The sequence below is a fragment of the Callorhinus ursinus genome, unplaced genomic scaffold, assembly GCF_003265705.2.
Source record: "Callorhinus ursinus isolate GAN/ISIS: 27379988/994484 unplaced genomic scaffold, GSC_fseal_2.0 scaffold10, whole genome shotgun sequence".
Classification (NCBI taxonomy): domain Eukaryota; kingdom Metazoa; phylum Chordata; class Mammalia; order Carnivora; family Otariidae; genus Callorhinus; species Callorhinus ursinus.
In genome coordinates, this window is record NW_027397072.1 from 36,438,557 (window position 1) to 36,453,694 (window position 15,138).

General features: G+C 42.0%; 1 protein-coding gene across 8 annotated transcripts in view; it reads left to right on the top strand.

Annotated features, from left to right (window-relative positions):
* Nucleotides 1–15,138, top strand: part of ACOXL (acyl-CoA oxidase like) — a 356,238-nt gene that overhangs the window by 98,061 nt on the left and 243,039 nt on the right. For all 8 annotated transcript variants that reach the window (XM_025868175.2, XM_025868174.2, XM_025868176.2 and 5 more), the window contains one exon: nt 14,671–14,705. In XM_025868175.2, coding sequence (XP_025723960.1) covers nt 14,671–14,705 — 35 coding nt within the window. The remainder of the gene's footprint in view (nt 1–14,670; nt 14,706–15,138) is intronic.

Sequence of the window (15,138 nt, forward strand, 5' to 3'; positions counted from 1 at the left end):
GTTTTCTAGCCAGAAAGACAACAGATTTTCTCTCAGTTTTAGCCACCCATGCTTCACTACTCCTCACGCATAGCCTGTGTTCAGGGAAAAAAACAGGAAAAAAAATTTGGGAAATTCACCCTGTGCCAGTTGTTACTCTATAGTCTGTCTGTTTTTACTCTCCAGAATTCTCAGTAGTTGTTTTTTTGTATTTTGCCTAAAGTTTATAGCTGTGATCTGTGGGAGGGTCGATCTGGAGAGGGCTTACTCTGCCATATTAGAAGTGAACTTCTGCCTGCTTTTTTTCACCTAACATTATTTCTTGGAGATCTTTCCAAGTGAGCATAGAGACAACTTCCTCAATCTTCTTAATAGTGCTTAGTAGTCCACTATAACCAGACCCCTTCTGGTGGACATTTATGTTATTTCCAAAGTTTCGCTTTTAGAGATAATGCTGTATCAAATGTCCTTGTACTCCTATACATTGCTCTGAGGTCCTGGTGGAGAAATGTCTTCGGCCCTCAGCTAAGGTTTTTCTTGGAATCTTGAAAAACTTCATTTCCTTGGTAGCAGCATGATTTCTGTTTCCTTCTATGGTTGACTGAAGCCTGAGTCATATTTCTGAGCATATCCAGTGTCAGGAAGATGTGGAGGAGAGGAGAGATGATGAGGAATACCAAGTATTCCAGAAGTCTTAGAGATTGCTCTACAGCACTCAGTTGAGAAGAGTTAGGGAAGTCTGGTGGGAAAGGACAGCGACAGCCCTAGCCCATCCCCACAAAACTGGGTGTTTTATTTAATTGACCATTTCTGAATCGGTTATTTATTAACAAAGGATAAAATACATCTTTGGAAAAAATATTGCACATTAAAGCAAGTTTTCTCTCTTTGACTCTTTCTCTTCCAATTGCTCTTAGGCAAAGGCCAAGATGAATCTTTTAGAAGCATCACGGAATCTGTCCCTACCTCGTTCAACATCTCTTGATTGTCTCCAGGATCACGTTCTCAATGTCTAGCATTGTACACAAGACCCCCCATACTCCAGTCCCAAATGCCCCCAGGCAATCACCTTGTAGCTGTGTGACCTTAGGCAAAGAACATACTCTCTGAATCTTCCTCTCCCCATCCCAAAATGGGAGCAGTCATGCTTTCTTCTCAGAGTTGTTGATAGGCTTAGCTTTCTGCAGCACTTGGCCGCATATTTGACTTGTGGAAAGTGCTCAGTGGATGCCACCCAGAGGTGTAGTAGTATTGCCCAAACTTCCTGTCTGACACAAATTCCTTACCTGACCTCAGCTAAGCTATTGCTGGTGCTGAGGTCCCCCCATGATGCCCTCCCCTGTTCTCCATAGCTATCGGAATCCTGCCAATCCCTTGAGACCCCGCTCAAGTCCCAGCTCCTTTGTAAAAGTTTCTTGATCAATCTCTCTCACAGCGAGATCACCCCCCTATGAACTCCTGGAGTCTGGCACTTCACACAGTGGGTAGTGTAGCTATTTTCTTGGTTTATGTTGTGCTACTGAGCTCAGGGACAATGCCATGTACCTCTTTATGCCCTCCTCAGTGTCTTGTACACAACGGGCTTTTTACAAACATTGATGATGGGTTTGGAACCCTGTATTTCACATGCATTAAATGGGCAGTTTCCACACATAAAGAAACATAATACAACTTTGTCATTGATGGCCATTGAACCAAAACAATGCAGTGGTCATGCTGGTGTTACAAACATGTCAGATTAAAGTTTGAAGACATCCAAACAGTCTTCTGAGTTTTGGAGTTGTTGTTTTGCTGTTTTTTCTCTTGACTTTTTTAAAACAGCAATTAGGATCTTTGGTGTACAGTTCATCCTCTAATCTTTTCTTAGGTTCTCAGAAAAATAACCCAGTTGGGTGCCTTATGCAGACATGTGTCCCTCACCACGGTGAAGATGCAGAATGTGCTTGGCTGCTGGGTGGCTGTAGCAGAACATGGAGGCCACTGGATTGGCAGTTCTGTTGACTGTCCAAGTCAGGGGGGAAAATACAGACTTGATGGGAGTTAGAAACACAGACAACTGCATAAACTCCTTTCTAAGAGAGGAAATAAATACAAAACCCATACTTTCAGCAAACGCTTCTTGAGCTCCTGCTGTGCATCTGGTACTGGAGTAGGAATGGGATGGAAGATAAATACCCACTCTCCAAGAGCTTGCAGGGTGGTGGGGAGATCTGTATACAGACAGTAGTACTTGCATGTGCCATGTAGAAGTAGCCAGATGAGGAACTGATAAAAAGCCAGAGTGGGGCATAGAAGCCATGTAGGCATCATGGTATCTGAGGGAATATATAAGATGAATGGGAGTTTTCAAAGGTGAATGAGGAGAGAAGAGTATTGAGGGAGATGGGATGGGATATGAAAGGAAGTGAATCAGTACACTGTGTTTGAGAGTCTAGCACGATTTGATATCCTGCTTAGGAATGAAAGAGATGGGATGGTTGAAAAGGGGGCAAAGCGGCAGGTGAGGTAAACTTCGGGTCTTGGCTTTATCGCATGGCCACTGGGAGTCCCACATGGGTCTTCCACAGGATACAGTGGTGTGATCAGCTCTGGTTTTTCATCTGAAGAAAGGCAACCCCATGAAAAACTCTTGCTGTATTTTCCTGTGAGGAAAAGTGCCATTCTCAAGGAGGTGGCAATGGGGCTAATGGGAAGGGGCAGGGCTTAGAGCAACTCATCCGGAGAGTTTGGTTTTTGTTTTTTTTTCATCTGGAGATATTGACTGGGGCCAAAGTGTGGTTGGGTGAGTGAACTGAAGATGAGAGGGAGTCACACATCTTACTTTTTTATGTGGTTGTGACCTCAGTGTTGAAATGCTTATTGCTTATGTTCTGCCTTTTTTGTATTATATCCTGAGCTTATGTTCCTTGTTGCTATGTGTTTTTCTTAACTGTAAGTTTTAGTAGCAGCAAAATATTGAGTTTAAAATGTTGTATTGACTTAATCATTCTTGTAATTATTAATAATATTTACATTACTTCAATTTTTTTTTTTTTTTGCTTTTGTATATAGGACTATAGTGTTCATCCTTGGATTTTCTCTTTTCTATTATTTCCTTAGGGACAATCTGAAGGTATTAATAGTGTCATGACTCCTTGATACATTTTGTCAAGGTGTTTTCCAAATGGGCTATGCCGACAGGTGTGAATGTGCTCCTTTCACTCTGGCATTTGTTACTACCAGAACTGTGTTTTCTAGATCTAATTCCTGTAACTATCAACAATGACTAACAGATACTGAATGCTCATTTGTGCTAAACACTATGGAGTGCTTTGAGTGCATCTTCTGATACAGCCTTCTCAATAAGGCTGGGAGGGGGTAAAATTGGTGTCCTCCAGTTGGAGCAAGGAAACTGAGGCATGGAGAGACTGAGTCATTTGGCCAAGGTCATCTGGTTCAGAAATGCTGGAGCTGTGGTCGGAATTCAGGTAGGGTCTTTGGGGAGACCTTACCATGGGTAATCAGCAACTTGTCTCACTGTTTAAATTTCCATTTTGGGGGTTCCTGATGAGGTTGAATATTTTTCCATATGTTTCATATTTGTTATATTATTTAGTGCCTTCCCCTTTTATGTCCATCAGAGTCTTTTACTTACTAAGCTCTTCATACTCCACCTCCATCCCAATTTGGAGTGCCAGTGCATTACAGTCTAAGTAGCACCCACTTCAAGTGGTGGGTTTATGTTTTTGGGTCTTTGTTGGGTCAAGGTGACAGCACTGGTCTCACACTTCGCTGATAGCCATGGGATGTGCTGGTCTCCCCTTAGCTGTGTCATTTGGACTTCCCAAGGAGGGAAGTTTGTTCTTTCTCTTCAGAGGAAGAGAGGACACCCTGGAGAATTGTCCTGGACATACTGAGAAAACTCAGAATGTTTCTTCTGTTTCCTGATGAGGCAATGATGGGTTATAGCAATGTCTATAAACCAGTGAAGGTGTTTTGCTCTTGTGTCTTCTGCTCCATTTCTTCTCTATGACCACATGATCACACTTCAGCAGGGCTCTCTTTGTCTGGTTGTGTCCTTCCGTGAACCTGGTCTGAGGCAGGGGAAGAAGAAGAAAGATGTCTTTATCCCACTCTGCTAGGTGTGTGTGTGCAGGCACATTAGTCACTGCTTCTCTCACATCCATCATTTTAGACAAATTCACTTCTCTGAAGTTACCACTTTTAGATTAAACTGACTTAAAAATTCAAATCATGACATGGAACCTTTATGAGAATTTGTTTGGGGTGGGAGCGATGGGCTTATTTCCAAGAGGTTCTAACTTTGTTCTTTTCCTTCCTTGCTTCCTTCCTTTCTTCCTTCTTCCCTTTTCTTTCTTTCTTTCTTTCTTTCTTTCTTTCTTTCTTTCTTTCTTTCTTTCTTTCTTTCTTTCTTTTTTTTCTTTCTTTCTTTCGAGAAGGGGAAAGGGAGAAGGGCAGAGAGAAAATCTCAAGCAGACTCCATGCCCAGTTTTTTTCTAGATCTAATTCCTGTAACTATCAACAATGACTAACAGATACTGAATGCTCATTTTGTGCTAACACTATGGAGTGCTTTGAGTGCATCTTCTGATACAGCCTTCTCAATAAGGCTGGGAGGGAGTAAAATTGATGTCCTCCAGTTGGAGCAAGGAAACTGAGGCATGGAGAGACTGAGTCATTTGCCCTCACAACCTTGTCAATCTCACAACCCTAAGATCATGACCTGAGCCCAAATCAGGAGTTGGATGCTTAACAGAATGAGCCACCCAGGGATCCCTCTTTTACCTCATTTTTTGAGTTTTTGTTTTGAATTTTTGTCCTCTTTATCCAGTGTGAATATGAGTGGAAGTGGAACATAGTTTCATAATATCTCTCTGTCAAGGCATTCATGTTTTAGACTGACAAAGACAGCATCTTAAGATAAAAATTCCATTCGGCGTTGCAAAAATGTATGTGGTTCATAGCATTTTGCGATGTGATTTTTCCCCATGTTTTTTCTTTTTTAGATATTTTTTAAAACTCACCATTCACTACCAGCTTATTTTAAAACATTCAAATTACACACTAAACAAGAGTATAAAAGAGTGAAGGTCCTTTTCTACCCCACCACTTCCCACCCAGTAATTTGGTAGTCTTCCAGACTTCTTTCCTTATAATTATATAAATAATCATCTAATATCAAATATCACCTCAACACATATTATATACATCTACATTATATCTATAGTTGACTTGTTTTTGTTTTGTTTTTTGCTTAAAAATTTGTTGTGTCTCTTTTTGCAGTGAATCTACTGCAACTCTTTTTAACAGCTGTGCTCATGTTTTATGGAAAGCCTCATGCTAGCCTATGTTCTGTATACCTGGACAGAGGACCTGCTTTTTTTTTTTTAATTTGTTTTGTGTAATTTTTTTTTTTTTTTTTTTTTGGTAAAAACTAGACAGAGGAGAAGGTATGGGGTAGTTAGAAGGAAGAGAAGTGTTTTTAAATGAGTGTTTGGCAAAATTCAATACCCATTCATGATAAAAAAAAACTCTCAGAAAAATAAGAATAGAAAGGAACTCCTTCAACTTGATAAAAAGCATCTAAAAAAGAAAAACTGTTGCTACTGTTATACTTAATGTCCAAAACTAAATGCTTTCCCCATAAACTTGGGAACAAGGCAAGGATGTCTGCTCTCACTACAAAGGGAGAAAAAGGTGTATAGATAAGAATGGAAGAAGTAAAAGTGACTCTATTTGTAGAAGACATGATTGTCCATATAGAAAGCCCATGGAGCCTATAAAAAAACAACTCCTGCAACTAATAAATGAATTTAACAATGTTGCAGGATACAAGATAAACATTCAAAGATCAGTTGCATTTCTATATATTAACAGTAAATATGTGAACACTGAAAAAAAATACCATTTACAATTGCTTTAAAAAAAGAAATGCTTAGGAGTAAATCTAACAAAATATATATAGGAATCATATGGCACTTATCTTATAGAAATCAAAACTTATATTCATGCAAATTACTGTACACAAGTTTCTATAGCAGCTTTATTTATAATAGCCCCCAAATGCAAATAACCCATATGTCCTTCAACAGATTCATAGACTGTGGTATATCCATACCATGGAATACTACTTAGTAATTAAAAGGAATGAGCTATTGGTGCATGTAACCACTTGGATGAATTTTCACAGAATTATGCTGAATGAAAAGATCTAATCCCAAAGGGTTACATACTGTGTGATTCCATTCTTGAAATGAAAAATTTCAGGAATGGAGAACAGATTGATGATTGCCAGGGGCTAAACAGTGAGTGATTGTGGGAGCGAAGTGGGTACATTTATAAGGGCAATACAAGAGAGCCTTATGGTGACAGCAGTGTTCTGTAACTGGACTGTATTGATGTCAATATACTCATTGTGATATTGTAGTGCAGTTATGTGAGATGTTACCATTGGAGAAAACTGGGCAAAGGACACTTGGGAACTCTCTATACTATTTCTTTATTTTTTTTTTAAGATTTTATTTATTTATTTATTTGACAGAGAGAGAGACACAGCAAGAGAGGGAACACAAGCAGGGGGAGTGGGAGAGGGAGAAGCAGACTCTCTGCCGAGCAGGGAGCCCGACGCGGGGCTTGATCCCAGGACCCGGGGATCATGACCTGAGCTGAAGGCAGATGCTTAACGACTGAGCCACCCAGGCGCCCCTATACTATTTCTTTATATAATTTCTAATACTTGTATGTGACTCTACAATTATCTCATACTAAAAAGTTTAATTTAAAAATATATTGTTTCTTCAATAATGCACCTATCATACTGTTTTTAATAGCTGCTGACATATTTTGTGGAATGCCTTGTTTTAGCCTATATCCTGTAAGCCTGGGCAGAGGGATTTTTGTTTGTCTGTTTATGTGTTTTGTGTAATTTTTTTTTTTTTTTGGTAAAGATTAGAGGAGAAAGGTAAAAACTGGAAGGAGGAAAGTGCTTTTCATTCTTTGAAACAAGCTTCTTAAAACTATTTTTGTATTTTACATTAAAAAGAGATATCCTTTCCTGGGAGTTTTACTGTTGACCCTGATGGGGGCTTGGGTGGGTCAGAGTGGGTCTGCAAGCTGTGGTGGGGTCTCTAAGCTGCTGTAACAGGCTATGAACAGCCTTTCATTTTCTTGTATTTAACAGCCCCAAATCCACCTTAGAAATGCCCTCAAATATTTTTGTTATTGTCTGCATTTGAGGGCATCACCTATTTTTTTCCCTCTTGTACATTTCCTTTTCTTCTCTTCAGCCCCCTCCTCCTCTCCTGGCTGACTCTTTGACTTAGTAATCAAGTTTTCACTTAAATAGTATTTGCCACTGAAAGTTCCAAAGTATTTGCCACTGAAAGTGATATAGGCTGCACCCAGAATCCAAGGCCATTGTCATGCTGATTTCTTTCACACTGAAGTTAGGCTTTCTAGGACAACAGGGTGTGGTTTATGATGTTATCGAATACCCAACCGTTCCTATCAAGAGAAGCAAAGAAACCCAAATCCACAATTATTTTGTTTGAAACCTAAAACCTAATAAAATGCATTCATGAGCAAACTGTAAGCATCAGAGGAACTACGTGGAGTGAATTCAGTAGTTCATGAAGCTATTTGGCAGCCCTGTTTGTCTAGCTCTGGGTACCAGGCACACAAAGAGGAACAAGGCCCTGCTGCACACTCACAATGCTGTGACATAGACATGGCCACTAATGACAATGACAAAGACAACAGCCAGCCTCCTGAAGCCCTTACCATTGTCAGGCCCTGAGAGCTTCCTCCCCTGTGTCTCCTGGGGGCTACAGTTACTGTCACCTCTGCAGAAGTGGGCACTGAGGGTAGAGAGAAGGGGGCTTCTCCACCTGCCAGAGCCCCACAGCTCACGGGGCTCAGTCCCTGGAAAATGCCTAGTGGAATGGGTCCACGGTGCTATAACTGTGGGGCAGCAACTCAAGGTTAACATATGTTTCATTTCAGGTGAATTGGGGGCCAACGCAAGTCCTTGTGAAAACCCATCTACTTGTTTTTTAAGCAAGATGTTTAGTCCAGAAAGATAGTGTCTGGCTCAGGTTCTTGGGGACAGCAGTGAGGAACAGCACCATCATTGGTCTTCCTTTTTAGTCACTTGGGGCTTAAGAGTCTTAAAAACAACCTGTTTTCTTAGGTTGGTTAAACAACTGCTGCCTACATTTCAATGTTCGTTCAATGTTAATTTCCATTGATTTAGCAACTTATCTTTTACATCAGGTTTTGAAAGTTTCAGATCTGAATTGCTAGGTTTCTGACAAATCTGAAAAGATTCTACACACTATGCGTATCCCTTTTTTTTCCCTAAACGTTAGTATGTCTTTTTCTTGATTTTTTTGAGTTTTTTTTTTAATTTTAAGGGACCAAGGAAGAATAACATCACAAAATAAACTCAGTAATGAAAAATATGTTGCTGTTTTTCTTCCTCCTGCCTTTCTCGCTGTTCTTTCCCTCTTTCGAGAGGAACGGCAAAAGCGAGGGGAGGGCTGCAGCCTGTTGAGGCTCACCCTTGGTCTCCAAGAAGCTGGCCATGTCCTTACAGGTCGACAGCAAACAGTGGGTCTCAGCAGGGTGCACACACCCCTCCCTGGTGAGTGGGTGATCACCCAGGACTATCAGGAGGCCTCATTTCCCAAAACATAAGCTCAGGCCTGCGCATGAGCCTGCCTGAACTCGCAGTGATGACAATCCCTGAGGTTGAGTGTAGGACACTGAAAGGACATTAAGAGCGTGTAAAGTGAAATTAGCTTTACTATGGGCTATAACATAGTATAGTTATCATCATCATCACCATCATCATCACCATCACAGCAGGTAATAAGAGTCATCTATGCCAAGCATATTGCTATGTTCTTTCCACACATCCTCTCATTCAGTGCTTCTAAACCTACCCCTGGAGGAATGGCTGAAACACCCCAGAGTTTCTGATTCAGTAGAATTAGGACTGAAGAATTTGCATTTCTCACAAGTTTCTGGGAAACGAGGATCCTTTCTGGTCCTCATCTCTGATGTCTAAGTCAGTCTGTCCAAAACAACCCCATTTTACATTGAGGAAAAGGCAAGAAAAATCAGGGAACTTGACCACAAAGCTCATTGCTACTGACCATAAGCATCTGTTCAGCACAGTTTATTTTTCAGAGGAAGTAGCAAGTGCCTAAAAAAGCCCTAGATAGATGCCAAGGCTAAGGACTAGTGAGTTGTGGCAGGGGTTTGAGAGTCAGGCATGGAAGACCAGGAAGATCCAGGGTGATGCCTGCGGAAAGAGCAGTCCTGGAGGGTGCTTGTGTGGGGAACAAGGGGGTCCTGGTTATTATCAGGAGAGAACAGTCTGGAAAGACAGCCAGGGAAGGGGTTAAGGAACCATTTGGTGGATTACTTTCTCCCTGTGCTGGCTTCCTGGTGTCAGCACACCATGGCTCTGTTTGTGTGGGATTCTGTCCACACCATGCCTCTTCTTCTCCCCTTCAGGCTCCTTTTCCATATTTCCCATGAAAGGGGAAGGAATAGTTGAAAAGTGAAGGAGGAAAAGAAACAACAAACTTTTCTTTTTGAGTTTATTTTGTGATGGACCTTTTGGACCCATGAAACTTAAAAAGAAGCAAACTAAAGAAAAAACTTCACATAATTATAGAGAAGGGAAAGAAGAGTCATGAAAAACATGAAAGCTTTTTCTAGATTTGTCACAAACTAATTCAGGTTTGAAGATTGGAGAATGCAAGGAGAGGGTTGGGAGTATGGAAAGGTGTAAAGTGAGGTTGCAGACTGGGGGCCCCCTGGCCAAATTCCACTGATATATTTTGTTTGGCTCACATTATTTGAAAAAATACTCAAATTCGTTTAAAACGTGGGAGTTTTCATACTAAAGCCCTTGGTTTCCAGATTTTCTAGAGGAATAGGGAGTGCTAGCATCAGAGCTGTGGCTGGTTGGTAGCTGACCCTGTGAAAGGACATGGCTCTTGGTCGTAGCCCCTGCCAGCATATCACCCCAGTCTAGAAGGTTCTGGATCCAGACTTGGAGCACCACCACTCACCAACTGGGCCACACTGGGGCCGGCATTTAATGGACTCTTCCTCCTCACCTGCCCCCGGCTGCCTCATGAGTGTGACAGCACATCATAAACACGCAGCACAGTGGACCTGTAAGGAGGGGGTGGTTCCCAACAATGCAGGCACCCTTAGTCAAGTGGGCATTAGGAAGAGACGCTTAGTGGCAGCCTGTGGACAGGGAAGGGAACCCATGTAAGGGAAGTGCCCTAAGACAGTGTCACCCATTTCTTTCCTTAAAAAAAAATTTTTTTTAAAGGTGTTTTAAAACTGTGTTTTCTAAAATTATTATGATTATTTTACAAGATCCATGCAGTCTACGTGGTGCTTTATAAGGCGTATCCGGCTACAGCTGGTGCACTTTGGGGGGTTTTATGGCAAATTATTCTCAGATTACTCTTTAATGCAGCAAGGTCTGCCTGTTGTCTGAGCTCCCTGGGTCATACGGAAAACCCTCAGACTTGATACAAAACAGCTGCCTTAGTCAGCTGTTTCAGAAAAGGAGCATATTTAGGCCGAAGCAGCAGGAAAAAGGTTTTTGTAGCTGGTGGAGATTTTGAAAAATGTTAAATTACTCTTTCCTTGCCATTAAAATGTGATTTAATTTTGTTATTAACAAATTGTGTAAATCTGAAAAGAGGGACTCTGAATGGGGTTTGTGAAGTGCATTCTGGCAATACTTACAGTATGTCCTGGGGGGTTGTTCTCCAGGGAGGGCAGCAGCCCAAAACTCCAGCTGACCTCCATGTCCCCGGGCCTCAGCCCTGGCTGGGCTGGGGTCAGGGGGCCAACCCCTAGGCCTCCCTCCTCTCTCTCCTCTGGGTTCCTGCTGAGACCAGCAACAAAAGGGTCAATTGTCTGAGGCCTCCCTTTGTCTCAGGGGGCTCTGTGGGCCTCTCTGAATGCCAAAGCATCTCTGTGCACGTGGGTCAGCGCATGTGTGCATGTCTGTATGAATGTGTGCATGTGCATGTGTGCCGGTGCATGCAGATGTCTGCATCTGAGTACTGTGTGAGCATGTGCATGCATGTGTAAGTGCGGATATGCATGCATGCAAAAGTATGAGTGCACACGTGGGTGAGCTGCGTCTCAGTACACACATGTGTATACATCTGTGTGCACGTGCATGTGTAAATTGGTTATGAAGTGTGCACAGGTGCATGGTTGCATGCATGTCTGTGCAGACACAGGCAGGAGTGAGACTTGTTTAAAGTTGCTGATGCTTCTTAGCAAGGCCGAGGGCTCAGAGAGGCCTGACTAGCTAGGTTCCTAATGCCAGGCCAGAAGATTATCTCTGGCCCATCTCTCAGCAGATGACACAGTTGCCTTTGTCTTGTATCTGCTATGGCACAGAAGCCTCAGAGAGTTTTCTACCTCCCCTGGCTCCTCTGGGGTTGGACAGTATGCAGGAAGAGGAGGAAGAGACATAAAGAGTCTCCTTGCTCATGTTCCAACCTGGGCCTTCACAGCAAGGCCCACGAACCCTTTTCTACACTGTTCCAGCATCTTGTCAGGGCTGCCTAATTGGATCCAGTGCATTCCGTGTGGAGTTTAAGCCCTGTTTCCAGAATGACTGCACAGTGCCCTGTTCCCGTCCACCACATGAGTCGGTTCCCACGTAGCTCCGGGCCCTTTGCATGGGTTCGGATCATCTTGTTCCCTGGCATGTCGTTACCTGGCTTGTTCACACAGAGGCTCGCGAGATGCTGCGGCGGGTCTGTGGATTCCCTGATTCGCACTTTCTTCCTTCACAAAGATGTCCTTTATAAAATGACAATAAAACATATTGGATTCAGAAGCCAGGAAAAGACAAATACAAGTGCTTAATTGAAATCCATCTCTGTGAAGGATTTATCACCCCGCCTCTTTCAACCGGCACAGCTACCACTGAAAAACTTCCTCTGTTTTTTTTCTTATTTTTGTCCCTCCCACGCCCATTTTCTCTCCCTACTCCAGGAAAGGCGTATCTTTCAACTGTGGAAAAGCCACCAATTAAGCAGTACTCTAAAGCTTATCAAAATATTCGGTTGGTAAAATTATCTTATAATTAGCCTCACTGGAAGCCAGAACTTTTTAACTCCAGGAAATGTAAAGTTACATGGCATGTGAAATCGTAAATTGCTCATCCTGACCTTTTGGCTGCAGATTCTGTTTTTATTTCCTTCCCTAAATAATTTCCTCCTTGTTCTTTAAATTCTTGATTGTCCCTGAGGCATCTTCCTTTTCCATTTGCTTAAGTCTCAAAAAGATGTACTCCTGGTTTAGCTGACAGATAATTGAATACATTCAGGTGAGTGTGATATGAAATCACCTTGATGTTATGAATTTCATGCCTTCACTTCTAGATAATCTTTTTGTAAAATTAAGCCTATCCTCCCTGAGTCCCGGCTCACTGATGTCAGTTCTGCATTTGGGGTATGCATGGTGGTAACACACAGCCAAATTATTCTGGAGCTGAGCTGTTTGAACAGTAGCTGGGAGATTCTGCAGTGTGTTAAGCTGGACCGAAGTGTTGGGCTTGCTTTCTTTTAAAAAAAAAAGTGTAATTGAAATATAGTTGACATGTAACATTATATTCATCCCAATGATTTTACTTCTCCTAACCCTTCCTCCCCTTGCCTCTTTGTCACCCCCTCCACCCTCCCACTGCCCAGGGAGACTGCCCCCACCCCCACCACCACTGGGGCCAACATCAGGGGAACTGCCAGTGATGTGTTTGGGGATGTGAAGGTTCAACTTAGGTGGACTTGGGCCCAGATGATGCTTGGATTTTTAACTGCTGTGAGTCCCTTAAACTAGTAGTGCCATAGTTCAGCCACAAGTGGGTTGATGAGACTTTCATAAGCATGGTTGAGGCTGATCATCATTTTTACATGATGAAATAATTTCTAAGTTCCAAGAACTAACTTAAAAAATTAAATTTTGGAAAATGAAGGGCTGCCTGGGTGGCTCAGTGAGTTAAGCATCCAACTCTTGATTTCCACTCAGGTCATGATCTCAGGGTCATGGGATCAAGCCCTGTGTTGGACTCTGTGCTCAGTGGGGAGTCTGCTTGGGATTCTCTCTCCCTCTCCCTCTGTTCCTCGCCCCCCCTCCCCTGCTGACTCTCGCTCTCTCTCTCTCTGTCTCTCTCTCTTAAAAGAAGTAAATAAATAAAATCTTTAAAAAAATTTTGGGGAAATGAAAACATTTTCATAAATGAGGTTCTGCATTTGGGGTATGCATGGTGGTAGTTACTATTTATAGTTTTTCCTTTCCATAGGCAGTATGCACACGTGTGCATGCACACACAGGTATAAACACAAAAATGGAAAAATTGCTTAATCATTACATGAGAAAATAATTATTTGCCCATTATATAGTTGTAAACACTGTGGCTCTGAGAGTTTAAATAACTTGATGCCCATATAGTTAGCTGTTGAACTCGTGTGGCCTGACTCTTCTGGAATTTGCTACTGACCTTGCACGAACTAGCTGAGGTCCATGCCGTATGACTCCACCCCCACTTATGCTTGAGAGGTTTCCATGACACCCCCACAGAGTAAAAAGGAAATCACGATGTCCCCTTGTTCTCCACTTGTCGCTGTGTCCAGCACTGGTATACACGTTCTCTTGATGTCACACATGTACTGTAGGCTCAATCTCTTTGCTGTCCTCAGAGACGTAATTTGCTGGCCTTGAGCTTATGGAATCAGTGTGAAGATTGTGCAGATCCCCCTGGCAAGACTGGCCCAGGTGGTCTGTCCCCCATGGCCTGGTCTCCACTCGGCTCTCCTGGGGCAGGGGGGTAGGGAAAGAACTCCTCCCGGGACCCAGGTACGACAAACCTCAGAATCAGCCGTACACGGAATCCATCCTTTCACGGCTGTGTCTCAGAGCTGAAAGAGCCCTGTTTTGCTCATACAAACAGAGAGTAGAATGCTGGTTGCCAGGGGCTGGGGGTGGGGGAAATGGGGAGGTGTTGGTCAGAGGGTATAAACTTTGAGTTGTAAGAGGAATAAGCTTTGGAGGTTTAATGCACAGCGTGGTGGCTATAGTTAACGATACTGTGTTGTATACTTAAAATTTGCTAAGAGAGTAGATCTTAAGTGGTCTCACCAAAAAAAAAAAAAAGGTAACTATGTGAAGTGATGGATGTGTTAATCAATGTGATAACTTCTGATAATAATTTCACACTGTATATGTATATCAAATCATCACATTGTATACATTAAATATATACAATTTATTTGTTAATTATACCCCAATAAAAATAAAAAATTAAATTTAAAAAAATTTTAGGAAAAAAGCAAAAATGCAAAAAAAAAAAAAAAGCTCTGTTATGGAAGGTCTTCCAGATGAAAGACACCCATCTAACTTGAGAGACACATGAAATATTTTAGGTGTCTCTAAGACCCTTTCAAAATATAGCTATCCTTTAAGAACTATGTTGAAACTAAAGATCTGTCATTAAAAGGTGTTATTTATGAAGCATAAGCAGTAGGAGATTTTAGGAAATGTTTAAAAAATAATGGACCATAATAAGTTAATTTTCTTGTGAACTCAGCATACTCTTAATATTATTTAATATGTATTTTTCCCTCTTTTTAATTACAGCTTGGGTTGACAATAGCCATTCGCTACAGCCACAGGTAAGGTTAATTTTTTTTTCCTCTAAAGAGATAACCTTACTGGTTTATAGCTTTTGGTTTGCTTAAGTCTATGGGTTTTTGAGCTTAATTTTGGTGGCTGCTCTACCCATGGTATCAGTTCATAGCAATTAGAATTGTTCTAGTTGCTTGACTGGTGGAGGTTACTGGCTATTTGGAGGAATAGGGTTTCTACGTAAAAGTGGTGGGAGGTAGTACATTTCTTTTAAAAGAAAAAACGTACTGCCGTAGGGCAGGGACAGAAGTGATTTCTGGGTAATATATTCCATCTAAGGATAAGAACAGAAATCAGGGATGTCCAGCATGAGAGGCGGAGGCCAGACAAACAGAAAGCTGGGTGAAGGCTTGTTAGTGAAGCCCCTTGCCCCTCCATGGGGCCCCCCTCTTGTCTTACAGTCATCTGAGAATGGCTAAA